The 24,274-nt window shown below is 52.9% G+C and overlaps 2 protein-coding genes across 3 annotated transcripts in view; both read right to left on the reverse strand.

Moving 5' to 3' along the window:
• Positions 1-24,274, reverse strand: part of ST3GAL2 (ST3 beta-galactoside alpha-2,3-sialyltransferase 2) — a 101,292-nt gene that overhangs the window by 44,006 nt on the left and 33,012 nt on the right. The window lies entirely within an intron of this gene.
• Positions 15,218-17,775, reverse strand: LOC135975665 (uncharacterized). Its single transcript, XM_065567499.1, has 2 exons — positions 16,797-17,775; positions 15,218-15,853 (listed from the first exon to the last, which is right to left on the reverse strand). The coding sequence occupies exons 1-2, from the start codon at positions 17,347-17,349 to the stop codon at positions 15,363-15,365; spliced, it is 1,044 nt and encodes a 347-aa protein (XP_065423571.1). The 5' UTR covers positions 17,350-17,775; the 3' UTR covers positions 15,218-15,362.

Genomic DNA, 24,274 nt, shown 5'->3' on the forward strand with positions numbered 1-24,274 from the left:
GGAAAACTGCTTACAAAAGCTGCAAGTATTGCCAAAAGTCTCGCTGGAAGACGAAATAGCAAGACTACTTCCTGTGTGGAGAATTTAAAAGCAAAACAATGAAGCTGGACCGAATTGTGAAACTCATTGTTTCTAGCAAATAAACATACTATACCAAGGACACGGCAGCTGAACAAGCCCTGGCCCCAGTACAGAGAAGCACTAAAACATGAGCGGCAACTTGAAGCAGGAGAATGTCAATAAGGCTATTAATGTAAAGTTACACAAGTGTTCTGCTGGATCAGGGCCATAATGACTGGAGCTGCCACGTAGGGCGTGTGGTAGAGACAAGTGTTGGAAAAACCACTGTGTTAAAAAAACAAACAAACAAAAACCCACTACTTAAAAGCCATGTGGCATCCTTTAAATTACACAGCAGAACATTCTTCTCCTACTGGATCCTGAGACTCCATTTAAACGGAGATTGGATTTCATTTCAGTTCTAGATTTTGAACCGATTAAAGAGTGTGCAAGTGAAGCGCAGTGGGGAATTCTGCCTGTGTGTTTCCCAGTGTGAATACCAATACGGGAGGTTACAATGTGGCATTGGACTTGGTTAGCTTACTATTTCTTAGCGTCTCTTCTATTTGAAATGTTTATTCAAGCTGTTTAATAGCTGTGGAGCAGGGTATTGTGAGAAGGAAAAGAGTTAGAACAGTGGTTCCCAAACTGGGGTCGTGAACTCCTGGGGGTTTGCGAAATTGTTACAGGGGGTTCTGGGGAAAAAATTCCCTAATGGCGACAGAGCTGTCTACAGGGACCCCGGGCAGCCCTGGAGAGCCTGGACTTCCAAGAGCTAAGCAGATCAAAGCAAGCATATCAATCATACTGAGGAGATTTAAACTTCAAGACTCCTTATAAGAAATGGAAAGGGAGGTGGCTATTTTTTGCTGTTTTTAAAATGAAATAGGCAGCTAGTATTGTTTTTAAAATTATTATGAAGAACAAGTTTAAGCTTTGTTGTAATGTGCGTTGTTTGCCTGGACTGCTCAAGACCTGAATGCTTGTGTAGGAAGAACAATTTGAGTTGGCTTCTTAGATACCTTCCTGCTGTTTCACATCTGATACTCCTTGATGAAACATAGGAGCCTCGTCTTAGAACAGGCTTATTCAAAGTGATACAAGCTACGAAAGTGAGATCTTGGAAGAGCGTTGCCATCTTCATAATGTAATAAAAATACTGTAATGATAAATAATAAATAATGTGTAATAAGCATGTCATAAAAACAAATTTTATATTTCCAAGATCACTGCTTTTATAATTTATACTCAGGTAAAGGAGAAAATCCCTGGAAATATTCATTTTTAGGAGGGGATTCGGGAGACTTGACATTTTAGTGAAAGGGGTTCACAGGTTGTTAAAGTTTGGGAACCACTGAGTTAGAGGGACAGATGCTCTTGACTTAAAATAGCCTTGTGCCAATTCACAGTGGCTGAAGGTCTGAAATGCAGATGACTCCAATTTGTGCAAATTGTACAGCCAGGCCCTTGGTAAGAGGTAGGTGCCTTTAAAAACAAATTGTAAAACTGAAAGATATTTCGTATTTAAGTCACACAACCCAGCCTAGCCATGTGGCTTGCTGTCTCCCTCTAGTGGCAATCCATGGAAAGAGGTTGAGGAGTCTGCTACTGCCTCTTACCTCAATGGTTCTCAGCCTGTGGTGGGATCCACGAACCATGCCCAAGGGGTCCGCAAAAGACTTAGACTGAAAATGGACTGAACAGAATTCACTTGTATATACAGATCGTCAAAAGGGGTCTGCAAATGAAAAAAAGGTTGAGAACCACTGGTCTTGGCTAAGAGACCTGGTCCTTCAACTCAGGCTGACGAGGCTCATGCTCTCTGATCTGGCGGTTCAATCTCTAAAGACAACCCCGCTAGGGCAATCGTTTGACTTGAGAGTTTTCACAAGAGAAGCAGGAATCAAAGCCTGAAGTTAGGCACCTGACGTGAAGGTGGCAGAGACCGAGAGTTATCCCAGCTAGGGAAGCAGCCCTCAGAGCTCCACAGCAAGCAGCCTTGGGCTCTCGGCTCTCCAAAAAAGCAGCAAAAACCCCCAAAGCAAGAACCCACTTGCTTCCTCTTCAGAAGTCTCATGCCTCAGCAGGCTGCAAACAGATGCACGTGGGAGGCGGGGAGGGGGAGCTGCAGAGCAGCGTGTGCTCTGCCCAGAAGTGTAGGACAATATTTGAGATTTAAATTTGGGTGTGAATGTTTAATGACAAAAAGGTGCCAGACTGACAGCGCTGGCTTAGGGCCTCGTCCTACTTCTCATCAGTGCAGAGTTTGACCTCTTCCCCAGAGAGGCCAATCAGCAATAGCCATCACTGGTGGACTTGGGGGACGAGCCAGACGCTCTGTTTCAGGTTACAGGAACTCTGCTTGGTTTAGGGGCCTTTTCGAAGGGTCTGGGGGGAGAACAGATGCAGGGGGCACTTGATGCTGTGAATGTCGCTCCTGACTGTGGAGGAAAACCACTATCAAGAGGAAAGTTCCTACAGCTTTTCCTAACAGGCGCCCCACAGTGAGACCCAGTCCCAGAGTTCACAAGCAGCCTGAAAGCGGGGGGACTCAGATTTCAACCCTGCCTGTTTAGATCTAAAGGGATAGGTCAGGTCTGCAAGTGCAGAATCCTCCTTCCATGCCCCGCTCTCTCCCCCGGGGGCCTGAAACCCTGCAGCTAGGCAGAAAGATTTGCAACCACAGCACTGGCAATAGCAATAGGCCTACTGATCTCTAGCCCTATCCTAGGGTTACCATACGTCCTCTTTTTCCCCGGACACGTCCGGCTTTTTGGCAGTCAAACCCCCGTCCGGGGGGAAGTGCCAAAAAGCCGAACATGTCCGGGAAAATGGCGGCTCTGCTCCTCCCCTGACTCTTCGGCTCTGTTTAAGAGCCGGGCTGCCCGAGCGCTACCGGCTTCGGGCAGCCCCCATGCCTCCGGACCCTGCGCCGCCGGAGCCCAGGAGGGGAAGTGCCCGGCTGGGGGCGCAGGGTCCGGAGGCATAGGTGCTGCCCAAAGCCCGAGTGCTACCGGCTTCACGGTTTGCCGGGCAGCCTCCAGACCCTGCGCCCCCGGCTGGGCGCTTCCCCTCCCGGGCTCCAGCTGCACTGGGGAAGCGCTGGCTGGGGGCACAGGGTCTGGGGGATGCCCGGCAAACCCTGAAGCCGGTAGCGCTGCGGCAGCCCTTTCCCTGTGGCTGGGAGTGGGAGGGAGGAGGGGGCAGAGTTAGCGCGGGGAAGGGGCGGAGTTGGGGCGGGGCTAGGGGTGGGGAAATAGGCAGGGCCAGGGCCCGTGGAGGGTCCTCTTTTTTTATTTATTAGATATGGTAACCCTACTTATCCTCACCGCTCCATTCACCACCCCCGGCTTCCCTGAGGAGGAAATCATTTCACACACGTTCCTGCTGTGTAGCAGTCCACCCAGAATAAGGAGATTGATCTTCCTACAGCAACACACACACACACACACACACACTCTTCAAATGAGACTGCCGGGCTAACCAAGTTTAATACTCAATTAGGACATATTGCATCCAGAGCGCACATCAATAGCGTCAAAAGGGTTTGCTACACTGATTTTTACAGTAAGTCTACACTATTTATTATTTATAGGCTGCGGACGATACAGAGCACTCTAGGAGACGTGTAAAAGAAGCACAAGGATCTCAGTATAGCTCAGAGAGAGAACGTGACAATATTTCAGATGCCAGAGAAGGCAGATTCAACCCAGCCCAACTTGCTGCTGTAACACTCCCCTCGGGAGCGCCAATAGGGAGCTGTAATATTACAACACAGAGGAGGCGTGTCAGGATTCCATTTTTAAAGAGTTACTTCGGTGCTATTCACAGATACAATCAAACTAGACTTTCGTATTGCATAGGACCAAGAGCCCGATGCTGGCAAGGAGAGGGATGGTTGGGCGGCAGACGCTACCATCCTTCTTCGGTTTGGCATTTTTAAATTAATAGAACGAGGAGCACTTGTGGCACCTTAGAGACTAACACATTTATTTGGGCATATGCTTTCGTGGGCTAAAACCCACTTCATCAGCACCTATGAAGTGGGCTTTAGCCCACGAAAGCTTCTGCCCAAATAAATGCGTTAGTCTCTAAGGTGCCACAAGTGCTCCTCGTTTTTTTTTCCCTAACACAGACTAACACGGCTACCCCTCTGAAACCTTTAATTAACAGGACAGTCTTCGTTCATTAGTCCAGTTCGTTACGGCCGCCACCACGTTCTCGTCCACAAATGCTGCTGGGAACGAAGGGAGCTACAGCAATGAGCAGCCGGTGCTTCTGTCATCACCAAGTGTAGTTCAGACCCAGAGGATGCAGGACATCAGGCATAGCAACAACAACAAAGTCCACTTGAGACGAGGTTCTGATCCTAGGCAGCTAGCTAGGTGCATTACTGCATCACGCCATGCTCTGCCCATTGGCAGCATAAGCGCCGCAGCCCCCGTGATCAGTGAGCGGCTTGTGACGGCAGCTAACGCACTCAGGACCACATCCCAGACTGCTTGCACATGCCCTCAGACCCAGAGTTTTAGTTGCGGTCTTCAAGACCCACTGTGGCCTCTGCCCGGCGGAGCTGGAAGCCACTCGGGAGGACCAGTATCCCTCGTGGAAGAGCTTTAAAGAATCTCTGCCACATTTCAAAGCACATGGGGTTAGGGGGAGCAGCATCTGGTATGAACATCCCTTCTACTTTTGCTCCTGGAAATGGAGACATCCTCTCTCACAATGGAAAATCAGACCAGCTTATTAGGGGAACGTGGGGGAAGAGCAGCGGCTCCTTCCAGCTTTGAAGATTATTAGGAACTCATGGAGACAGAGGTCAAAGAGTGCTCAAGAGCAAAGACAACGAAAAACAGACAAGATCTGTCAACCCCTCCGGGGAGAGTCAGTCTACTGCCAGCAGAGTCACTTGTGCCTTGAAGCCTCTGTACCTTGAGCAGGGAAGCGATTATCTGCCTGCACAGCCATTCAGGTCAGAGGTACTTCCTAGGGACTGCCATCTTCAGCCCCTTCTGCACCGGGGGTTTCCCAGGGGCTGCTGCTCTCAATGATCTCCAGGGGGGCACTATGAACTTTGGTGTCCATGCAGGCTTTACTATCATCAACATTAAAACCGGTGCCCCGAAGGCATAGCTGAGATCAGGGCCCATTGGACTAGCCACACTAGGAAGAGAACGTCCCTGCCCCAAAGAACTAACCGTGGAAATGGAGCGAGAGGGGAGGTGACTTGCCGTAGAAGAGCTGGGAATAGACTCATCTCTCCAGTCCTCCATTTCAACCAGCTCCCACTTGCTCTAGAGGCCACAGATGCTCTGACACCACAGTCATGGGCCCTGCATAAGGAGCTAAGGAGAAAGGACTAGGCCCTGAGCATGGTTTAGACAGAACATGGCTAGAAGGGAGTTCTGCCAGCAAGCCAACTTCCTAAAGGGGAAAGCGTTTGGGAGCCAGAAGTAACCCTTCCCCCTACCATGCCCCAAACAACCTCAGCCCATCAAACGGCCTCCTCCCACCCCGCTGCACACACCACACTGCTGGGTCTGCGCCCAAGCTGTGCATAGTAAGGCTCAGAAGCGATTCCCCCAACTGCCCAACGCTGAGGCTGTCCAAGACTTCTCACAGCAACACCATCGCTACAAGCTCTGCGCATAGGAACAAGCCACCTTCCCCTTGGAGCCTAAAAAGGTACTTGTGTTGCAAACACAGACAGGAGCCAAGAGAGCCATTTAACCATCGTGCTTTATCAGCCAGGCCTTCTCCATTGCTATAGCCCCTTCCAGGGGCTTGAATTAGCCAGCGAGAGGTCACTGCTCACGGCAACATGGGCAGAGCCACAGGGAAGCCAGGCACCTCCCTCCCACCCACCTCTGATGAGGTTCAACAAGGACAAGAGCAGAGTCCTGCACTTAGGACGGAAGAATCCCATGCACTGCTACAGACTAGGGACCGAGTGGCTAGGCAGCAGTTCTGCAGAAAAGGACCTAGGGGTCACAGTGGACGAGAAGCTGGATATGAGTCAACAGTGTGCTCTTGTTGCCAAGAAGGTTAACGGCATTTTGAGCTGTATAAGTAGGGGCATTGCCAGCAGATCAAGGGACATGATCATTCCCCTCTATTCGACATTGGTGAGGCCTCATCTGGAGTACTGTGTCCAGTTTTGGGCCCCACACTACAAGAAGGATGTGGGAAAATTGGAAAGAGTTCAGCGGAGGGCAATAAAAATGATTAGGGGGCTGGAGCACATGACTTATGAGGAGAGGCTGAGGGAACTGGGGTTATTTAGTCTGCAGAAGAGAAGAATGAGGGGGGATTCGATAGCTGCTTTCAACTACCTGAAGGGGGATTCCAAAGAGGATGGATCTAGACTGTTCTCAGTGGTGGCAGATGACAGAACAAGGAGCAATGGTCTCAAGTTGCAGTGGGGGAGGTCTTGGTTGGATATTAGGAAACACTATTTCACTAGGAGGGTGGTGAAGCACTGGAATGGGTTACCTAGGGAGCTGGCAGAATCCCCATCCTTAGAGGTTTTTAAGGTCAGGCTTGACAAAGCCCTGGCTGGGATGACTTAGTTGGGGTTGGTCCTGCTTTGAGCAGGGGGTGGGACTAGATGACCTCCTGAAGTCCCTTCAAACCCTGAGATTCTAAGATTCTAGGATTTCCTTGCCTTGGCATTTGCCAAGAGACCGGCTGACAAGGATGACACGGGGCTGGGCTGGGGGAGCAGCTGCTCCGGATGCCCTGAGCCACATCGGCTGCAGCGGGCAGAGGAGCGAGTGCCCATGCATGGGTCAGCCTGCGCATGCTTAACTCGGCTGTGCATGCACAGCAGCCTAGGGACTGGCCTGCACTGCACAGTTCACTGCGCTGCCGGGGATCCAGTTATTCCATTCGCCCTCCACATGCCCCAAACGAACCAGCCGCAGATCTGGGCCCTGACGGTCCTTTGACACATCCCATGTGCTGCCCAGGACCTGGGCACACAGTTGGGGGCAGGGCCGGCTCTAACTTTTTTGCCGCCGCAAGCAGCAAAAAAAAAGCGCTGCCCCGCCGTAACACCCCCCCCCCCCCGAGTGCCGCGCCGCCGAAACCCCCTCGCCGCCAAACACCCTCCACCCCCGCCATACTGCTGAACCTCCCCCGCGCAGAGCAACGCCGAACACCCTCCACTGAGCGCCACGCCGCCGAACAGCCCCCGCTCCTCTGCCGCGCTGCCAAACACCTCCCGCGGCACACTGCTGAACCCCCCTGCGCGGAGCGCTGCCGAACAGCCCCCGCCGAGCGCCGAGCTGCTGAACACCCCTGCCCCCTGCCAAGCCGCTGAAACCCCTCCCGAGCGCCGCGCCGCCACATTGCCGAACACCCCCCGCCGCCCGTGGAGCGCCGCGCCACCGAAACCCCCACCGAGCATCGCGCCGCCGAACACCTCCGCCGCCCAAGCAGCGCTGCACTGCTGAAGCCCGCCCGCCTCCCTCCCCCGCGCAGAGCACCACCAAACACCCCCCCCTCTGCCGAGCGCTGCGCTGCTGCAATCGCCCCCCCCCCCCGGCCGAGCGCCATGCCGCGTTGCCCTCCCCACCCCAAGATTGGCCGCCTCTTACCAGGTGCCGCCCCAACCATGTGCTTGGTTGCCTGGTGCCTGGAGCTGGCCCTGGTTGGGGGTGGGGGGCACCCTTAGATCCTGCCACACAGACCAGACAGGTGCGTTCAGGGACAGCCACACAGTGCCCAGGTCAAGCCGCCATCCCCAGGGCCCGTGCTTCCATTTAGGCAACCTAGGCGGTTGCTTAGGGCACCAGGATTTGGGGGGGTGGCATTTTGCCACTCTCGGCAGCAATTCTGCGGCGGGTCCTTCACTCGCTCCGGGACCCGCCGCCGAAGTGCCCCAAAGACCGGGAGTGCGGAAGGACCCCCCACCTAGGGCTCCAAAAACCCTGGCACCGCTCGTGGCCATCCCACCCACCCCCTCCGCACAGTGCCCTGGGTAAAGGGCCACTGCTGTGCCGTTTTCGCCCTGCTTAGCCTTCTCCCCCTCCTGCTGCTGGTTTCCTGCAGAGAGAGACAACGCCGTTCTAGGTTGGGGTGCGGCATCACCACACTCGCGGCCGGCTGCACCAGGCAAGAGCCCCTCACACCCCCAGCGAACATGGCAGGAGCTGTGCCCAGACAGACAGACGTGTCTCGGCCCCTGGGCAGACACCATACTGCTGGAGCCCAGGGAGCAGCCACAGAGCGGCCCCCGCCCATAGCCCTGCTGGGGAGGACATGCCTGGCTGACCCAGCCAGTTGGTGACGGCAGGACTGGTCTGTGTGGGGATCACAGCACCGGGGCCCAGGACATGCAGAACGCACTTGGGTCAGGGCCCTGAGGGATGGGGCAGGAGCATTCAGTGCACACGCTGGGTCCGCACCCCTGTGCTGCAGGCTGGGAGCGGAGAAGAAAAGAGTGGAAGAGTCACTCCCTGTGCACGGCTGGATGGCGGCCAAGAGAAAGGCGTAAATCAAACACAGACGGATCCCAGGCCTCCTGCCCAGAAGCGAAATGCTGCCTGCAGCCCCCGCGGTTCACAGGTTCCTCCCAGAGTCAGGCGGTTCAGTCGGCGGAAGGGGGCCGTTTCCTCCTCTCCCACCCCAGGCAGATGACCCAGGCTATGCTCATTAGATGAGATCATTATGCCAAGCTGCTGACCCTTTTCTCCCTCCCCCCCGCCCCAAGCAATCTGGGCTACAGACCCCTCCCCCACTAGAGGCAGGGCAGCCAGAACAGGACTTCTGGGTAGCTCAGACCCCAGATGAGAAACCTTCCAGAGGGAGGTCCCCAAAGCACCCTCCCTGCCTGGTTAACTCTGTACCACACCAGGCATAGCTGGGGCCTCATGGCCACACACCTCTCATTGGGTGCCAGGCACATGCCCAGAGCTGGGGGGGGGGGGAAGAGGGGTGCAAGGAGGGGAACAAACCCTCCTGCAAACAGATGCGGTTTCTCCTTGATCTCCACAATGAGAAACTGGTCCCACCCCCCTCCATACACACCCCAACACAACTTCCCACCCTGTCACGGTGCGGGACCTTCGCCCCATAACCCTCATTGGTGGGGTCATGCTGGACATGGGGCAGAAGCTCTGGGGCAGGGAATCCTACCTCCTACCCCGTGGGTGCTACGGGCCTCTACTCAAACGGTCTAGTTAGTGCAAGGGCTGGTACCAACCCACAGAAGACCAAGACCGTCACGCTGTCTGGACTGGCTCCTGACTGAGCACCAACCTCAGGGCAGGCTGTCAAACAGCAGGACAGACGCCCCAAACCAATTGTACAGTCTAGAATTCGATTTCACCAAGCCAGTAACAAATGTGATTGCCTGGATCAGTACAACAGTCTTACCATGGAGTCACAGACAGCCCCCTTGTACATTCCAGTCTTTCTTGCCACCCAAGCAAGCAGGACTCAGTGATAGTTGGTTGCCACACACCAAAGATCACAAAATCTTATAGTGGTGAACATATTCCTGTTCTGGGTATTTGTAAATTACAGGTCATAGCTAATGACGACTACTACACAGGGGAGCTGGACAATTTGTATAGTGGAGGTGCTGAGAACCATTGAACAACAACAACAACAACAAAACTGTAACCCTGTACACAATAGAAACCACTTCAAGCCTGGGGGTGCTGCACCCCCAGCACCCCGAGTTCCAGCTCCACTGCTACTCCAAAACTTCTCTTTTCTAAAAGGGACAAGGTATTTCTGTCTTAGGTTTAGAAACATGTTTAGGGCTAAATCTAATTGTTTGAATTCAGACTCTTCAGGATTCTGAAACGTTAGAAATAGAACATCAATTTACAGAGTTATTCATAGGTGGTGAACTGGATTTAATGTATAAAATTAAGTTAAATGAAACAAAAGAAACCAGTTATACATGCAACTAGAAAAGTACCCTTAACTTTAAGAAACAGGGTGCAAAAGGAATTTGAAAGGTTAGCTAGTTAATTTAGATACAATTAAAAGAGTGGAAGAGCTGAGTGGGTGAATTCATTAGTAATAGTAGAAAAGAAAAATCAATCCTTATGTTTAGCTCCAAAAGACTTAAATAAGAATGTTAAGAGGGAACATATTAAAATACCTACCAAGGAAGAAATATTTAGACAAATGTCAGGAGCAAGACACTTTTCTTCTTTAGATGTTTTGATTGGGTCAATTGCTATGGAAGCATAATATAAGGTTAACTAAGAATCTTTACTGGCTAATAAGAACCAGCCGGAGAGAGCATCCCCCCCAGCATGACTCAACTCCCAGGCTGAGTTTGCAGCACTAGCAGCTACAAAACGCACGAGGTTCAGGCTGAGAAATATGGGCCGAGATTTTTCAGGGCACCCAAAACAAACCCCAGTTTTTAGAAAGTGCTGCACATCCACCCACTTTAAAAATAAAATCAGGCCTCTAATAAAAGGGGGCACTCAATCACTAGGCCACTTAGGAAGAAAAAAACCCTCTCTCTCTCTCTCAAAATCCCATCATGCTGTTGGTTTCTCCACAGACAGGGCCGGTGCAAGGAAGTTTCGCGCCCTAGGCGAAACTTCCACCCTGCGCCCCCTCCCCTCCCAGCCCTGCGGCAGCTCCCCACCCCCTCTCCGTCCTGAGGCGCCCCCCCCCACGGCAGCTCCCCCCCACCCCTGAGGCGCCCCCACCCCAGGGAGCTGTGCGGCAGCTCCCCACCCCAACTCACCTCTGCTCTGTCTCCTCCCCGAGCACACCGTCCCCGCTCTAATTCTCCTCCCCTCCCAGGCTTGCGGCGCCAAACAGCTGATTGGCGCCGCAAGCCTGGGAAGCGGGAGAAGTGGAGCAGCTGTTGCGCTGGGAGAGGGAGTCTGAGCCACACGTGTCTGCGTGCCGCCGGCAGCCCAGCCCAGGAACGCTGTAAAAAAAATTGGGGGCACCGCTTTTTGGCGCCCCCAAATCTTGGCGCCCTAGGCAACCGCCTAGTTTGCCTTAATGGTAGCACCGGCCCTGTATACAGAGCCACACCTCAATCATTATAGCATAAGTAAGAGCGGCAGAGAACCATCAAGCTACAGCAGAGGAACTGTTCCCAGGAAATGGAAATGTTTACTGGTAGTCCCGTGGTAGCATTGCAGGGTAGGGACCCAGGAAGAGAAGATTAGCAGAGCACAAAGAGGATTAAGTAGGACAAGTGGTTTCAGATGCAAAAGATTATTCCTTGGCCCCACTGGCAGTGGTTTGGAGCAGGCCTGCGCAGGTCTCACACTTTCCATAGCCCAACTCGGAACCAGCCCCAAGAGCTGGGGATTGAAGTCATTGGCCAGCGGGGCTGTGGGGGACCCTTGCCCAACCCAGAGCTGCGTTGGCAGCTTGCCAGGAGCATGAAGGCTGCCTCTAATCTGCATGGAACAGACTAGAGCAAACTGTAGCTGCTCCTGATAGGACGCTGCAGCCCACGGAGACTACAGATTCCCATCATGCAACACTCCATCTTGACAGGAAAGACCTGTAGCCTGTTGGCCATGTGCTCTGCAGGACGATGTTTTGTTCTGCTAGCCGGCAGGCTACTTATCTCGGTGTATGGCATGTACAAAGTTCACACTGGAGTTCGTGAGAGGCATTGTGCACCAGAGAGTTCGGCCAAGCGGGGGCAGCGTGTGGCATTGTTGAAACTAGTGTTCTAATCTACACTGTGTTTCATTGAGCCATGTATTTACTGAGGTCTCCACAGTTCTAGGCAATGGAGACCGTGATAAGGCGGCCCCATTCTAAGCTTGTGGGATTGGCAGTTTGCTGTTGGAAGTAAACAGGAAAGAAAAGAGTGGAGGCAACAGAATGAAAGGCCAGAAGAATGCAAGGGCATCATGCCAGATGGAGCAAGGATTCTCCAGCACTCCCTGGGCTAACCCAAGGGCATGAGCACAAGTGCCAACTTCTACTGATTGTGACATGGACCCTCCATGGCCTGGTGTACCATCTGCCAGAGCTGAGGACACAGAGCCGAGTGCCCCTGCAGTGGTGGGAGTCTCCCTAGCTGTCCTGTCTCCCTGCCATGAGACCTCTTGGTTCTAGAGGGCTAGTAATGCCATATGCACCTTCCTCCCCCACCTTAGTCCTAGCTCCCACGCCACACCACCCCTCTTCTCCATGCTGAGCACCCACAGTGCTTCCTGCTGGACCAGCCCCTCATCGGTAAACAAACATTTTGCCCCAAAGCCTCCTATGTTAGTGGACTTGCATGCTGCGTATGCCACATCTTTAAAGCAGTGGGGAAAGCGACACAAGAAATACACGCACACCCTAGTGAAAATTCAATGTGCGGTGCTTAACCCCCCCCCCCCCCCCCCGCCTGCCCTTCCCCCCACCAAAACCAGCTATGTTTCATCACTAGGGGAAGACGTTTTAAAGGGTTACATTAAAGGTTTCCTGCAAACCTGTTCAGCTTCCGGAGTCCCATTCTTAGTGGCTGTCCTCCAGCGAGCGTCCCAGCCCTGCTGCCGGCTCCAGTGGGTGCTTCCATTGAAGGGGACAGTGACCCCATATGCAGGGGTACGTGGATGAGGAAAGTGAGAGCCCCAGAGAGCATCTACATCTGAGCCCATGGCTCCTAAGAGAGCTGCTGCACATGAAACCTTCCAGCTCAGCCCGTCTCCGTTGGCTGTTGGAGAGCAGAGGAGGGATATCTGAGGGTACGTCTACACTACGAAATTAGGTCGAATTTATAGAAGCCGGTTTTATAGAAATCGGTTTGATAGTCGATTTTGTGTGTCCCCACATAAAATGCTCTAAGTGCATTGAGTCGGCGGACCGCATCCACAGTACCGAGGCTAGCATCGACTTCCGGAGCGTTGCACTGTGGGTAGCTATCCCACAGTTCCCGCAGTCTCCGCCGCCCTTTGGAATTCTGGATTGAGATCCCAATGCCGGATGATGCAAAAACAGTGTCGCAGGGGGTTCTGGGTACATGTCGTCAGGCCCCTCCCCCTCCGTCAGAGCAACAGCAGACAATCGATTCGCGCCTTTTTACCTGGGTTACCCATGCAGACAACATACCATGGCAAGCATGGAGCCCGCTCAGCTCAGCGTCACCATATGTCCTCTGGGTGCCGGCAAACGTGGGACTGCATTGCTACACAGCAGCAGCTAATAGCCTTTTAGCAGTAGATGGTGTATTACGACTGGTATCCATCGTCGTTGTATTCCTCAGTGAGTTCAGTCAGAGGCACCTGGGCAGACACGTTTTGTCTCCTGGAGACTCAGTCCTGCCGGCAGTCCTATTGAACCGTCTTGACGATGATGGCTAGCAGTCATAGTACAGCATCTTCTGCCAAGCACCCAGGAGATGCCGATGGCTATCAGTCATGCTGCACCGTCTGCTGCCAGCTTAAGATGTAAAAAATAGATGGACCAGATTTGTTCTGTATTCATGTGCTTCCCCCTCCCTCTGTGAAATCAACAGCCTGCTAAACCCAGGGTTTTGAGTTCAATCTTTGGGGGGGGCCATTCTGTGTGACAGTTGTTTGTGTTTCTCCCTGACGCACAGCCACCTTTGTTGATTTTAATTCCCTGTAAGCCATGTCATCACTCGCCCCTCCCTCCGTCAGACAATAGTTTTGCGCCTTTTTTCAGCCCAGACGCCATAGCACTGGGATCATGGAGCCCGCTCAGATCACCGCGGCAATTATGAGCACTATGAACATCACGCGCATTGTCCTGGAGTATATGCAGAGCCAGAACATGCCAAAGCAAAACCAGGCGAGGAGGCAATTGCAGCGCGGCGACAAGAGTGATGAGGAAATTGACATGGACATAGACCTCTCACAAAGTACAGGCCCCAGCAATGTGCAAATCATGGTGTTACTGGGGCAGGTTCATAGCGTGGAACGCCAATTCTGGGCCCGGGAAACAAGCACAGACTGGTGGGACCGCCTCGTGTTGCAGGTGTGGGACGATTCCCAGTGGCTGCAAAACTTTCGCATGCGTAAGGGCACTTTCATGGAACTTTGTGACTTGCTTTCCCCTGCCCTGAAGCACCAGAATACCAGGATGAGAGCAGCCCTCACAGTTGAGAAGCAAGTGGCAATAGCCCTGTGGAAGCTTGCAACGCCAGACAGCTACTGGTCAGTCGGGAATCAATTTGGAGTGGAGTATCAGGAGGGGTAGCCGTGTTAGTCTGAATCTGTAAAAAGCAACAGAGGGTCCTGTGGCACCTTTAAGACTTTAAGAATTTGGAGTGGGCAAATCTACTGTGGGGGCTGCTGTGATCCAAGTAGCCAACGCAATCAAAGACCTGCTGATATCAAGGGTAGTGACTCTGGGAAACGTGCAGGTCATAGTGGATGGCTTTGCTGCAATAGATTCCCAAACTGTGGTGGGGCGATAGCCGGAACCCATATCCCTATCTTGGCACCGGAGCACCAAGCCACCGAGTACATAAACCGCAAGGGGTACTTTTCAATGCTGCTGCAAGCCTTCGTGGATCACAAGGGATGTTTCACTAACATCAATGTGGGATGGCCGGGAAAGGTACATGATGCTCGCGTCTTCAGGAACTCCAATCTGTTTCAAAAGCTGGAGGAAGGGACTTTCTTCCCAGACCAGAAAATAACCGTTGGGGATGTTGAAATGCCTATCGTTATCCTTGGGGACTCAGCCTACCCCTTAATGCCATGGCTCGTGAAGCCGTACACTGGCAGCCTGGACAGTAGTCAGGACCTGTTCAACTACAGGCTGAGCAAGTGCCGAATGGTGGTGAAATGTGCATTTGGACGTTTAAAAGCGCGCTGGCGCAGTTTACTGACTCGAATAGACCTCAGCGAAGCCAATATTCCAATTGTTATTGCTGCTTGCTGTGCGCTCCACAATATCTGTGAAAGTAAGGGGGAGACATTTATGGCAGGGTGGGAGGTTGAGGCAAATCGCCTGGCCACTGATTACGCGCAGACAGACACCGGGGCGGTTAGAAGAGTACAGCAGGGCGTCGTGCACATCAGAGAAGCTTTGAAAACCAGTTCTGTGACTGGCCAGGCTACAGTGTGAAACTTCGATGAACCCTCCGCCCCCCCCGTTTGTTTCTCCTTGATGAACCCTCCATGCCCCCCCCCCCCCGGTTCACTCTACTTCCCTGTAAACTAACCATCCTCCCCCTCCCCCCTTCGAGCACCATTTGCAGAGGCAACAAAGTCATTGTTACTTCACATTCATGCATTCTTTATTAATTCATCACACAACTAGGGGGATAACTGCCAAGGTAGCCCGGGAGGGGTGGAGGAGGAGGGAAGGAAAAGGACACACTGCAGTTTAAAACTTTAACACTTATTGAAGGCCAGCCTTCTGATGCTTGGGCAATCATCTGGGGTGGAGTGACTGGGTGGCCAGAGGCCCCCCCACCACGTTCTTGGGCATCTGGGTGAGGCGGCTATGGAACTTGGGGAGGAGGGCTGTTGGTTACACAGGGGCTGTAGCAGTGGTCTCTGCTCCTGCTGCCTTTCCTGCAGATCAACCATACGCTGGAGCATATCAGTTTGATGCTCCAGCAGCCGGATCATCGACTCTTGCCTTCTGTCTGCAAGCTGACTCCACCTATCCTCTTCAGCCCGCCACTTGCTCTCTTCAGCCCGCCACCTCTCCTCTCGTTCATATTGTGCTTTTTTGCACTCTGACATTGACTGCCTCCACGCATTCTGCTGTGCTCTGTCAGCGTGGGAGGACATCTGGAGCTCCGAGAACATATCATCCTGAGTCCGCCGTTTTCTCCTTCTAATCTTCACTAGCCTCTGTGAAGGAGAAACATTTGCAGCTGGTAGAGGAGAAGGGAGAGGTGGTTAAAAAAAAAAAGACATTTTAGAGAACAATGGGTACACTCTTTCATGTTAAATTTTGCTGTTCACATTACACAGCACATGTGCTTTCGTTACAAGGTCGCATTTTTCCTCTTAGATTGAGGGCCTGCCGGTTTGGTGTGAGAGATCACTCACACAGTGCCAGGCAACAGATTTCGGCTTGCAGGCAGCCATGGTAAGCCACAGTCTTTTGGCTTTTTTAACCTTCTTAACATGTGGGAATGGTTTCAAACAGTAGCGCCCTCATTTCCCATATCAAACACCCGTTGGGTTGGCCATTTAAAATGGGTTTGCAATGTAAAAGGAGGGGCTGCGGTTTCCGGGTTAACATGCAGCACAAACCCAACTACCCCCCCACCTCCCCTCCCCCCCCCCCCCCCAATTCTCTGGGATGATCACTTCACCCCTCCCCCCCACCACGTTGCTAACAGCGGGAACATTTCTGTTCAGCCGAGCAGGAACGGGAACCTCTGAATGTCCCCTTAATAAAATCACCCCATTTCAACCAGGTGACCGTGATTGATATCACTCTCCTGAGGATAACAAAGAGAGATAAGGAATGGATGTTCTCTGCATGCCAGCAAACACCGGGACCATACGCTGCCATGTTTTGTTATGTAATGATTCCAGACTACGTGCTACTGGCCTGGCGTGGTAAAGTGTCCTACCATGGCGGACAGGATAAGGCAGCCCTCCCCAGAAACCTTTTGCAAAGGCTTTGGGAGTACATGAAGGAGAGCTTTCTGGAGATGTCCCTGGAGGATTTCCGCTCCATCCCCATACATGTTAACAGACTTTTCCAGTAGCTGTACTGGCCGCGATAGCCAGGGCAAATTAATCATTAATCATTAAACACGCTTGCTTTTAAATCATGTGTAATATTTACAAAGGTACACTCACCAGAGGTCCCTTGTGTGCCCTCAGGGTCTGGGAGCACGCCTTGGGTGAGTGCGGGGGTTACTGGTTCCAGGTCCAGGGTGATAAACATATCCTGGCTGTTGGGGAAACCAGTTTCTCCGCTTCCTTGCTGTGAGCTATCTTCATTGTCTTCATCATCATTTTCCTCGTACCCCGAACCCACTTCCCTGTTGCGTGATTCTCCATTGATGGAGTCAAAGCACACGGTTGGGGTAGTGGTGGCTGCACCCCCTAGCATGGCATGCAGCTCCGCGTAGAAGCGGCATTTTTGCGGCTCTGCCCCGGACCTTCCGTTTGCCTCTCTGGCTTTGCGGTAGGCTTGCCTTAGCTCCTTAATTTTCACACGGCACTGCTGTGCGTCCCTGTTATTGCCTCTGTCCTTCATGGCCTTTGAGACTTTTTCTAATATTTTGCCATTTCGTTTACTGCTATGGAGTTCAGCTAGCACTGATTCGTCTCCCCATATGGTGAGCAGATCCCGTACCTCCCGTTCAGTCCATGCTGGAGCTCTTTTGCGATCCTGGGACTCCATCATGGTTACCTGTGCTGATGAGCTCTGCGTGGTCACCTGTGCTCTCCACGCTGGGCAAACAGGAAATGAAATTCAAAAGTTCGCGGGGCTTTTCCTGTCTACCTGGTCAGTGCATCTGAGTTGAGAGTGCTGTCCAGAGCGGTCACAATGAAGCACTGTGGGATAGCTCCCGGAGGCCAATAACATCGAATTCTGTCCACACTACCCCAAATCCGACTCGCAAAGGCCGATTTTATCGCTAATCCCCTCGTCGGAGGTGGAGTAAAGAAACAGGCTTAAAGGGCCCTTTAAGTCGAAAAAAAGGGTTTAATTTGATTTAATGCTGCTAAATTGGACCTAAACTCGTAGTGTAGACCAGGCCTGAAGAGTGAAAGTTATGCCTCCAATGGACTCCAGCAAATGTTACAGCCTCCCCTATCACCATCCCCATCCTACCTGTGTGATCACCTGCCACTGCACATCCACTCAGGCGCCAGGCAAAGAACTGCAGCTAGTTATCCGAGAGCAAGAATCCAGCAGAGCACATGCAAGGTTTCCCTGGGCCCCTGAGAAACATCCAAGCAGTAGCCAGTCTCACGAGGTCTGTGCATCTGCCATGGAATCACGTGGCTGTGGTTTGTGGAGGCAAGAGAGGGGATTTTGAATCACAATGCAAAGAGAATTTGGACTGGCCAGGTCTGCCTAAAGACAGCAGCGTCCGACTCTGACGAGACTGGCCAGGGTAATGAGGGAAGGAGAAGTCTCACAGGAACCAATGGTAAAGCCACTCGGAAGGCAGCGACTGGCAGAACGTGGCTGGTGTGCCCACCCAGATCCCCACAGAGGGGCCCAGGCAGACCCCAAATCTGGGGAAAGAGGCCCTTGAAGCCCAAGACACCCACTCCTCCAGGCTGGGACAATGGTGCAGCACCCAGCGATTGTTCAACCCACATCGGTGCTACCCCAAGAGTGGGCAGCCACTTGCCTAGGCACAGAGCTAGAGACCTAGACCTCAGCAGAGTGGGACCCTGCTGCTCCACCAGACTAGCCACCCCCCTTGAGCTCAGCAGCCAACCCACCTGCAGGCTCCCAGGGGCCGGATTCTCCTGGAGTGAGGAGCAAACACCCCAGCAGCCCCTGCCTGGACTGCTGTGCCCACTTCCACCCCGACACCAGGAGTCGGGCTGGGGCGGGATTGGCCCCTCCCCGTCCAGGAGCCCATGGTCCGACACCAGGCTCCAAAGCGTTCCATTCAGGCCTAGAACCTGCGGGGTAATTCCTCCCCCCCACTCAGCAGCTGGTGTGAATTATGACCCTGCAGGTTTAAACCAATTCCTGCTAACGAGCATGAGCAACAACGGGTTTCCCGGCGTGAGAGTCTAAACGGGTATGAGGTTTATCCAGCAACCGGCACGTGCATCCCAGACACGGGGCTGCTTCTCTTCCCCACCCTGCCTCCGGCTGTAATCTTTTAATTCCGGGCGACCCGCCAAAAGCCCAAACCAGAGCCGCTTATTGAGGAGACAGACTCGCGTCCGCCAGCCTGGGTGGGAAGCAGCCTCAGAGGCAGGTTCTTGTGTCTCTAGGTTACCCAGAGCTGCCACTTGGGCCACCGGTTCAGAGGCTTCCCAGCAGCAGAGTTGGATTAAGGTTTCGTGGGACCCTGGGCCAGAGTAAGTGGGGGCCTCCCTCTCCCCCCCCCACTTCTGCTGCAGTCCTGGCCCTGTTCTGCCCCTTCCGTCTGCGGCCCCGTCCGTGACCCCGCCCCGTTCCACCCACGGGCCACCACATTCCACCCCCCCCCCATTGCAGGCCGCAATCCGTTTGCTCCTTTCTGTCCCCCCGACTGCAGCCCCAAGACCAGAGAAGCTTTGTCCCCCCCCCCACCTCCCCCTGCCCGAGGGCCACAGTGGGGAGTGAGAGCTCCCCCAGCCCTGAGGAGCTAGAGCTCCTCCAGTCCCAGGCCGCAGCTGGGGTCCGGGTTTCCGCACCTGCCCGGTGTTCCTGGCAAGGAGCAGGGTCCAGGCAGGGGGGTGCCCATTTTTCCAGGGGCCCCGTTGGCCCACTGGCTAATCCACCACTGCCCAGCAGGTGTGATACCATTCAGGGTCAGCCCACGAATAGCCTTCAGCAAGGAAGGTGAGGGAGTGAAGTCTCCAAGCCGCAGGCTTCAGCCCCAGCAGCAAGGGGGTGGGGGCTGCTTTCATCTCCGCTGGCTGTGACTTTCCACCCAGTTATGGCCATAGCTTTCCTGCTGACTGCATAAGAAAGCCAACAGACGTGCAACTGTGGCAGAAACCACAATTAGAGACGGACGAGAGGCTGGATAATCCAGTGGCAGGATTGGCCACACATGAAGTGCCCTGTAAAAAGCAATCTAGTTTTAAGTGTCCCAAGCAATGAGGCTACCACCAGTCAGCCGGCCCCAGGGGAGACTGCTCGCCAGGCTAACCCAGCGGAGAGCTACTCCTGATGTTCACCCTACACGTTCTCCTTCTTCATCAACTCTTGTTACTCCTAGTTCTACTTCCCCCCCCACCCCACCCCAAATAATTCCTCCAGGTAGACGTCTACACCGTCCCACCATTTGTACCTTGCTACGATCCTCACCCGAATTTGCAATGCAAACTGCTTTCTATTGCATTTTGCTTTGTCGATCCCTCCTTCCAGCCTTCTGATTATTGCAGTCACGGGACGGGGAGAGAGGGGCCTGCACATATTTGGATTCCTTTGTTTATTGTGCTTGTGTAACCCACCCACCTTGCAGTGGGAGACAGGAACTTCCAGGAGTCTGGATTTGCTTGCCCTGAAGCCAACCCAAGTAGCAGCATTATACCACGCACGCTCCACTACGTATAGCTGAAAGCACTGCTTTTATGTGGGCACCGCAGAAACATTTCCATGCACTTCCTTTGGCACTACTGTAGCGCCGACGGCCTGCTGAATATTCATTGTTTCATGTACATTTCAAGTGAGACGACAACCTAATCTCCCTGGTCTCCGGCTCCAGTCAGTTACACCGGAAGACAAGTGGCTTTGGAATTCTAAACCGAGCTTTTCAAAAATGAAACCAGTTCAATCCGATGGTGCTGGTTCCAGTCCACGTTTCTTTATGTGCAGCAGCGCGAGGACAGAGCAAGGACCGCACAAGTCTGTGCAAAACCACTAAAGGCCAGAAAGGGGATGGGGAGCAGAAGTGCCTCCAGCTTCCTTTCCAGCTAGGAGGAAGGCCAGTCCGGGAAAGCCCCAAATGTCAAGTGATGTGGTAGCAAACGGATGCTGCCATTAAGATTCTGACAGGGCTTTGGAGTGGAGCTCCGGCTCTGCTCCAGCTCCGGGCAAAAACCTGCAGCTCCATTGCTCCGGAGCTGCTCTGTGCTCCAGCTCCTGGCTCCGCTCCAAAGCCCTGGATTCTGAAAATCAGCCTCTTAAGTGGGCAAGTACACGTGCAAAGAGGTGCGTGTTAGGTGTGGAAAATGTGCATTGGATGCATAGACATTTTGCACCCTTACGTCCTAACTTTTTTATTATTTGGAGGTTAGCTACACGCTGGCAGATTTTGTGCATAGGGAACAACTCTGCCCTGGCGAGGAAGAGGAACAAGAGTGACTTACGGGTCTGTCCATCCCTATGAAATGGGACTGCGTCCAGACTCAGATTGCTAACAAAAAACCTCATCCCTTAAGCAGAGATGCTCAGACAAAGCCAAGCATCTAGGAATCTTATATAGACACAAGGCGCTAGGCAGCTGGACAGTCCACCCATGTAGAACAAGCAGCATTTGCTGGATCAGATTTAAGGAGAGTTTGACTTGCCTTTGGCAGCAACTCACTTTAAGCAGTTACTATTTCACGGGGATGCTCCTTGTAACTCATGTTCCACGACAGGATGTTTTGGGCAGCATCAAGGAGCTCCATCAAGTCTTGCAGATTTCTCCCCTCCCAGATGGATTCAAGGAGCCCAGAAGCAGATGGCTCTTTGGGGATATTCGGACACAGCTGCCCTTCCCAAAACCATACATGCTCCTTCCTGTCCCCTCCCCCCATGCTAACCCAGATATCGCCCACCAAGCTTCAGGTTTATGGGGAGCTCCACTTGAACAGTGCCATACAGTCGATGATCCAGAAACCAGGACTCTAAGAAGTTCAGTCACACTTCCTCGGTAAAAGCAGCAAAGAGTTCTGTGGCACCTTAGAGACTTACAGACGTATTGGAGCAGGAGCTTTCGTGGGTGAATACCCACTTCGTCGGATGCATGTCGAAGTGGGTATTCACCCACGAAAGCTCCTGCTCCAATACGTCTGTTAGTCTCTAAGGTGCCACAGAACTCTTTGCTGCTTTTACAGATCCAGACTAACACGGCTACCCCTCTGATACTTGACACCTTTGGTTTGGCATTTTTAAATTAATAGAACGAGGAGTACTTGTGGCACCTTAGAGACTAACACATTTATTTGGGCATAAGCTTTTGTGGGCTACAGCCCACTTCATCAGATGCATGCACCTCATAAAGTGGGCTTTAGCCCAAGAAAGCTTCTGCCCAAATAAATGTGTTAGTCTCTAAGGTGCCACAAGTACTCCTTTTTTTTTTTTTCCTAACACAGACTAACACGGCTACCCCTCTGAAACCTTAAATTAACAGGACAGTCTTCGTTCATTAGTCCAGTTCCATTACGGCCGCCACCACGTTCTTGTCCACAAATGCTGCTGGGAACGAAGGGAGCTACAGCAATGAGCAGCCGGTGCTTCTGTCATCACCGAGTGTAGTTCAGACCCAGAGGATGCAGGACATCAGGCATAGCAACAAAAACAAAGTCCACTTGAGACGAGGTTCTGATCCTAGGCAGCTAGCTAGGTGCATTACTGCATCACGCCATGCTCTGCCCATTGGCAGATGAAACCTTCTGCTGCTAGTTTGCGCGTGTAGGCATCACTGCACGTTTCAGGAGACACACACAAGGTATTCTGGAATCGTTACCACTCAGACACTAGTTCCAGCCTCCGCAGCATAAGCTCCGCAGCCCCCGTGATCAGTGAGCGGCTTGTGACGGCAGCTAATGCACTCAGGACCACTCGCTCCCAGACCACATCCCAGACTGCTTGCACATGCCCTCAGACCCAGAGTTTTAGTTGCGGTCTTCAAGACCCACTGTGGTCTCTGCCCGGTGGAGCTGTAAGCCACTTGGGAGGATCAGTATCCCTATTGGAAGAGCTTTAAAGAATCTCTGCCATATTTCAAAGCACGTGGGGCTAGGGGGAGCAGCATCTGGTATGAACATCCCTTCTACTTTTGCTCCCCGAAATGGAGACATCCTCTCTCACAATGGAAAATCAGACCAGTTTATTAGGGGAACGTGGGGGAAGAGCAGCGGCTCCTTCCAGCTTTGAAGATTATTAGGAACTCATGGAGACAGAGGTCAAAGAGTGCTCAAGAGCAAAGACAACGAAAAACAGAGGCGAAATCTGTCAACCCCTACGGGGAGAGTCAGTCTACTGCCAGCAGAGTCACTTGTGCCTTGAAGCCTCTATACCTTGAGCAGGGAAGCGATTATCTGCCTGCACAGCCATTCAGGTCAGAGGTACTTCCTAGGGACTGCCATCTTCAGCCCCTTCTGCACCAGGGGTTTCCCAGGGGCTGCTGCTCTCAATGATCTCCGGGGGGCACTATGAACTTTGGTGTCCATGCAGGCTTTACTATCAACATTAAAACCGGTGCCCCGAAGGCATAGCTGAGATCAGGGCTAGCCACCTTAGGAAGAGAACGTCTCTGCCCCAAAGAACTAACCGTGGAAATGGAGCGAGAGGGGAGGTGACTTGCCGTAGAAGAGCTGGGAATAGACTCATCTCTCCAGTCCTCCATTTCAACCAGCTCCCACTTTGCTCTAGAAGCCACAGATGCTCTGACACCACAGTCATGGGCCCTGCATAAGGAGCTAAGGAGAAAGGAGTAGGCCCTGAGCATGGTTTAGACAGAACACGGCTAGAAGGGAGTTCTGCCAGGAAGCCAACTTCCTAAAGGGGAAAGCGTTTGGGAGCCAGAAGTAACCCTTCCCCCTACCATGCCCCAAACAACCTCAGCCCATCAAACGGCCTCCTCCCACCCCGCTGCACACACCACACTGCTGGGTCTGCGCCCAAGCTGTGCATAGTAAGACTCAGAAGCGATTCCCCCAATTGCCCAATGCTGAGGCTGTCCAAGACTTCTCACAGCAACACCATCGCTACAAGCTCTGCGCATAGGAACAAGCCACCTTCCCCTTGGAGCCTAAAAAGGTACTTGTGTTGCAAATACAGACAGGAGCCAAGAGAGCCATTTAACCATCGTGCTTTATCAGCCAGGCCTTCTCCATTGCTATAGCCCCTTCCAGGGGCTTGAATTAGCCAGCGAGAGGTCACTGCTCACGGCAGCATGGGCAGAGCCACAGGGAAGCCGGGCACCTCCCTCCCACCCACCTCTGATGAGGTTCAACAAGGACAAGTGCAGAGTCCTGCACCTAGGACGGAAGAATCCCATGCACTACTACAGACTAGGGACCGAGTGGCTAGGCAGCAGTTCTACAGAAAAGGACTTAGGGGGTCACAGTGGACGAGAAGCTGGATATGAGTCAACAGTGTGCCCTTATTGCCAAGAAGGGCAACGGCATTTTGAGCTGTATAAGTAGGGGCATTGCCAGCAGATCGAGGGACGTGATCATTCCCCTCTATTCAACATTGATGAGGCCTCCTCTGGAGTACTGTGTCCAGTTTTGGGCCCCACACTACAAGAAGTATGTGGGAAAATTGGAAAGAGTTCAGTGGAGGGCAACAAAAATGATTAGGGGGCTGGAGCACATGACTTCTGAGGAGAGGCTGAGGGAACTGGGATTGTTTAGTCTGCAGAAGAGAAGAATGAGGGGGGATTTGATAGCTGCTTTCAACTACCTGAAGGGGGATCCAAAGAGGATGGATC

The sequence above is a fragment of the Chrysemys picta genome, chromosome 14 (genome assembly GCF_011386835.1).
Source record: "Chrysemys picta bellii isolate R12L10 chromosome 14, ASM1138683v2, whole genome shotgun sequence".
NCBI lineage: Eukaryota > Metazoa > Chordata > Testudines > Emydidae > Chrysemys > Chrysemys picta.